The sequence below is a fragment of the Triticum urartu genome, unplaced genomic scaffold, assembly GCF_003073215.2.
Source record: "Triticum urartu cultivar G1812 unplaced genomic scaffold, Tu2.1 TuUngrouped_contig_4353, whole genome shotgun sequence".
Classification (NCBI taxonomy): domain Eukaryota; kingdom Viridiplantae; phylum Streptophyta; class Magnoliopsida; order Poales; family Poaceae; genus Triticum; species Triticum urartu.
In genome coordinates this window covers 1-4,261 of record NW_024114935.1, presented here as the reverse complement: position 1 = coordinate 4,261, position 4,261 = coordinate 1, and the positions used below count along the sequence as shown (strand labels likewise).

Below are 4,261 nucleotides of genomic sequence, written 5' to 3'. Positions count from 1 at the left end.
GCAACCGGCGGCGGGAGGTGAAAGCGCCTCGCGAGAGGCCGTTCCGGGTGATTCCTCCGATTTGGAGGAACGCGTGCGTTCGGCATATTGATGGTATATTCGTTTCGGGAGGACGAGTTGGTTCCGGTCCCTGATCCAATTAAACACGAGGACGAGGCCCAGGGACGGAATGGACCCGTTCCATTCCGGCCCGTGATCGAAAGCAAACACACCCTTAGTGGCAATGGATGCCTGTTCCATTAATTGGATAGTGGCCATTCATTTGGCAGTGTATATTAAAATATGTAGGAGTATCATTTATAGTGTATTTCAATTTACTGATCAAATCCGTAGGAAGGCATTAACTTTACAGACTTCCATCCTAGGCAACAGGTTTTGTAGCTCGGCTCGCCAAAAATGACAGAACCATTTTGAGAATCAACACAACTAGCTACAGTTGGAATAAAATCAAATATGTACAGATTGTGATTTATTTATTTTTGTCATGCTAACAATCCAGACCTGAGTATAGGTCATCCAACGCTTGGTACAGAAATTTAGCAGCATTTGGTTGCTCCAGATTCCCCATAAGTATATCACTGGTCGTCAGATACGGGTCGCCGTAGAACCGCAGATTGGCATCCATTCTGGTGGTAACAATGTTCCCTTCTAGTGAAACCCCGATAAATGCGCCTGTGAAGTCATCGAAAACCATCACAAATTAGTTGTAGGCTTGGCAGGACAGGTACATGCATGAGCAAGATGAACTATTACGAAGATTTACACTTGTACAGAGTTCTAAAATATCTCCTTTCTCCCAAGCTTGTTTACTCTTGGTATCAGGATGACTTTGTATACTGAGTTCATTGCTGGACTCCGATTTTTCAGACTGCGGGTATTACATATAAGTTATCCACCAAGAACACCATTTCTTACTCATCTCGTGTCAGGGTACCCTTATCTGGCTCTGTACAAGTTAGGAACAAGAATACCATTTCTTACTTAACTCGTGTCAGGGTACCCTTATCTGGCTCTGTGCATTTCAAGAATATAAAATTAAGAAGCAGACCACGGAATATAATTAAACCTCCGCTACACAAAAAAACGTTCAAAACTTTTGCAGGGCAGTAAATTTGTACCCAATAAACCGAAATACAACAGATCTGGTGCTGAGCATTCAAATAGAAGTTAGCTTTCCTAATTTCGAGAATGTAAAACTTAAGTAGCCCCCGGCGGCCGCAGTGCCTAGCAAAGCAACTAGGGTGTCGTGTTGTAATATCCAGGTGTTGGCCTTCTTAGGCTTGTACAAATTATTTCTATCAATGCATCGAAATGCAAGGCTTTCGTGTTTTCTCAAAATTAAAAACGCAATACAAACAGAGCTTGACTTCACATGATAAAAGGAGCCTAAAATTTTGAATTGAACAAGAACATTACCTTTGCTGTGACTATATGTATAGCAAACTCCAGAGCCTTTATTACCAGCTCTCACATCAGCTTCTAATACTCTACCAACAGGTCCTGCTGCAGCACTTAAGCCTGCACCGAGTGAAAAATGCATCCGGCTACTGAAGGTCTTCACAGCTTCAGGACCATGAAGCACTATGATGAAATCCATCAACTCACCGCCAAGCTGTATGTTAAGATAAAACATGTACATGTAAGAGATCTGAACACATAATATTGAAATTACTAGGGAAGTACATGAACCATGTCCGAAATCATAAATTATCGATTTTAGGCAACAGTCACTGTCCAACATGTTTTTGCTCAGCCCAAGACCATGTTCTACACAAACATAGCAACTTCAACCTGATGTTTTATCTAAAATCAGGCAAAAACAAGAGGAAATATACCTAAATGCAAACACAGTTTCAGGGTTTCACTTAAAAATAACACTGATAGAAACAAATAAACCATTCCATCCTAAGACATGAAACAAGTGTGTGTTTCATGTTTTCATCTAGGAAATTTTTAGATAGGAGAAATGCAGGGTTAAAAAAACATTTTTATCATACACCATTTGCCCTATGCCATGCAAGTAGTAGATTATGTCTGCAATTATCCCCACATCAAAGGGAACCAGTCTAACAATAAAAGATGTTGTATCTAATCAATTCATAGATTAGATGTTGACCACATGAAAGATACAGAGAAGAATTCTGCAACCAAGTTACTAACCTGTGCTCCCCATCCTAATCCAGCTGAAGCTATAGCAGAGGGTGGAGACCATGACCCATCTGATTTACGAGCAACTACTAAGCCAGTTCCAAGTTTGTATGTAAGAAATGCACCAGCTTTTACAACTGTCAAGATAGCAAGTCCACTTGCTCCACTAAGGACTGCATGCGGAATAGATTTTCCCGGGTTTATCCTTGAAACCTGCAATGCAGTATTTATTTTTTATTAAGTAGGTATTGCCATTAAACATGTAAATATGGCAGAGAAAATGGAAACATAATTTGGACACCTGACTGTAGCTCCTAAGGGATACTGCTGCCTTGTATATCTCGTGTTCCAATGTTAATCCAATAGGCAAATTCAACCACCCTCTCGCAGAAGTCCAATCCATAACATCATGCTTTGCAGTTTGTGTCGCGTTGCTGACAGAATTTATCAGTAAGTTCTGCAATGGATCAAGCCTATCATAGCATGCATCGCAGACCCTTTGTGGGTTTCGCTCACGAAACTTGGCTGGCAAAAGACATCTGCCTTTTGAACATGCCTTGCAAAATATCCCTCCACAGAATCGACAATGATGCCTTCCACGAGTAATGGCAGTGAAAGAAGCAGAACACTGCATGCACGAGTCAGCATAGCTATCGGGCAGCCATTCTGGTGGTTCTGCCTCCAAAACAACCCTATAAATATTGTAACTCAGGGCTTCTTCATCCAGCAAAGGAGGAGCACTTGGCGCATAGACAGACGAATGCAAGGATGTATCTCCATCACTACCTGACCCCAAGAATGAGACACTAGAGTCCTTTGATTGTTGAATGCCGTCATTTTTGCAAGTGCGGCCAATGATAGCAACTATGCCACCCAGCAGGTTTCTAATGTTAACTGGCTTTTGTGCCTTGTGCTGTTCATAGTCCCAATAATCATCAGGACATTCATATCCATCAAGAAAATCATTTCCGCCGTCAAAATCAAACGACTTCTGCCCGGACAGTTTTGACTCAATGGAGTTAACGACATTTCCAGCTGTTTCCCATGCCCCTTCCAGTTGCTGAGGCAGTGCCTTTCGATCAATGGAGTTCATGACATTGCCTATCGTGCCCATAACCTTGGAGTGGATCTGATCCTTGAGGCTGTCTTGAGCTCCTGGTACGGGCAACGAGTGATAAAAGGGAACCTCGCTGGAGGTTTTCATGGTCAGTGACTAGATATAACTTCCTGAAAGAAGAAAAACAGTATTACAATTATCAGCATAGACAATGACGATGACCTGATGGAGAATAATTACAGGTAAGTTGCTACTCCCTCCGTTCACAGATGTAAGACATTTTGGCAGTTTAAATTAAACTGCCAAATCGTCTTACAATTGTGAACAGAGGGAGTAGATTCAAAGAGGGGGTGAGGCAAGTCATTATTATATAACTGTTCTAAAATGCCATATGACTTGACAGGTGCTACTGCAGTTAGTAGTACTTGAAATGGGCGAAGGTTGTCCGGCCGCTCTCATCTAAAATCTTTCTTGGGCAGAGCCAGCTTTTGATTCCACACAGGGCAGTAGTGAAAGACTCAATTAGTATCACCTAATTTATACCACTGGTAAAAAAATAAAACTAATTTACCAGTTATTGCAAAAGAACAAGGTTGTACTGGGTGCACCCAATCTACCATAACTAGTAGTACGGTTGGGCAACAAGATTGGCAGCAATTGATCAAAGCATAACTCTAGAGACAAAACAACGGCCTCCGACAACCATCGCCGCCGGAAATCTCAGTGTGATGTATGTACCCAACTACCGCAGCTTGATACAGAGGATGAATAAAGACAGAAAGGACAACGGTTTGTAGTTTGTACGGCTGTTGCCTACTACTATGCCAAAACAGGCATGAGCAAAAGGAACTCGATTCGTACCAGCTAATTTATTGATTTAGGCTGCCGTAATTTACCGATAACGTCGGTAGCGCGATTCCACGAACCCTAGAAAGAACCCCCGGCACGGCAGCTACGGAGAGGGGACGCACGCGTGCGGAAGGTACCAGGGATGGAGGGCGCACCTGCGATGCGGGAGCGGGGGAGAGCCGGAGCGCGAGGAAGAGCAGGGAAGCC

General features: G+C 42.8%; 1 protein-coding gene across 2 annotated transcripts; it reads right to left on the bottom strand.

Moving 5' to 3' along the window:
- Positions 1–273: 273 nt before the first annotated feature.
- Positions 274–4,190, bottom strand: LOC125527701. 2 transcript variants are annotated; one of them, XM_048692221.1, is made up of 5 exons: positions 4,067–4,190; positions 2,450–3,375; positions 2,161–2,361; positions 1,417–1,612; positions 274–672 (listed from the first exon to the last, which is right to left on the bottom strand). In XM_048692221.1, the coding sequence occupies exons 2-5, from the start codon at positions 3,350–3,352 to the stop codon at positions 488–490; spliced, it is 1,485 nt and encodes a 494-aa protein (XP_048548178.1). In that variant the 5' UTR covers positions 3,353–3,375; positions 4,067–4,190; the 3' UTR covers positions 274–487. The 2 variants fall into 2 exon arrangements, with proteins under 2 accessions (XP_048548178.1, XP_048548179.1); XM_048692222.1 differs by having other exon boundaries at positions 4,102–4,125.
- Between the last annotated feature and the right edge of the window lie 71 nt (positions 4,191–4,261).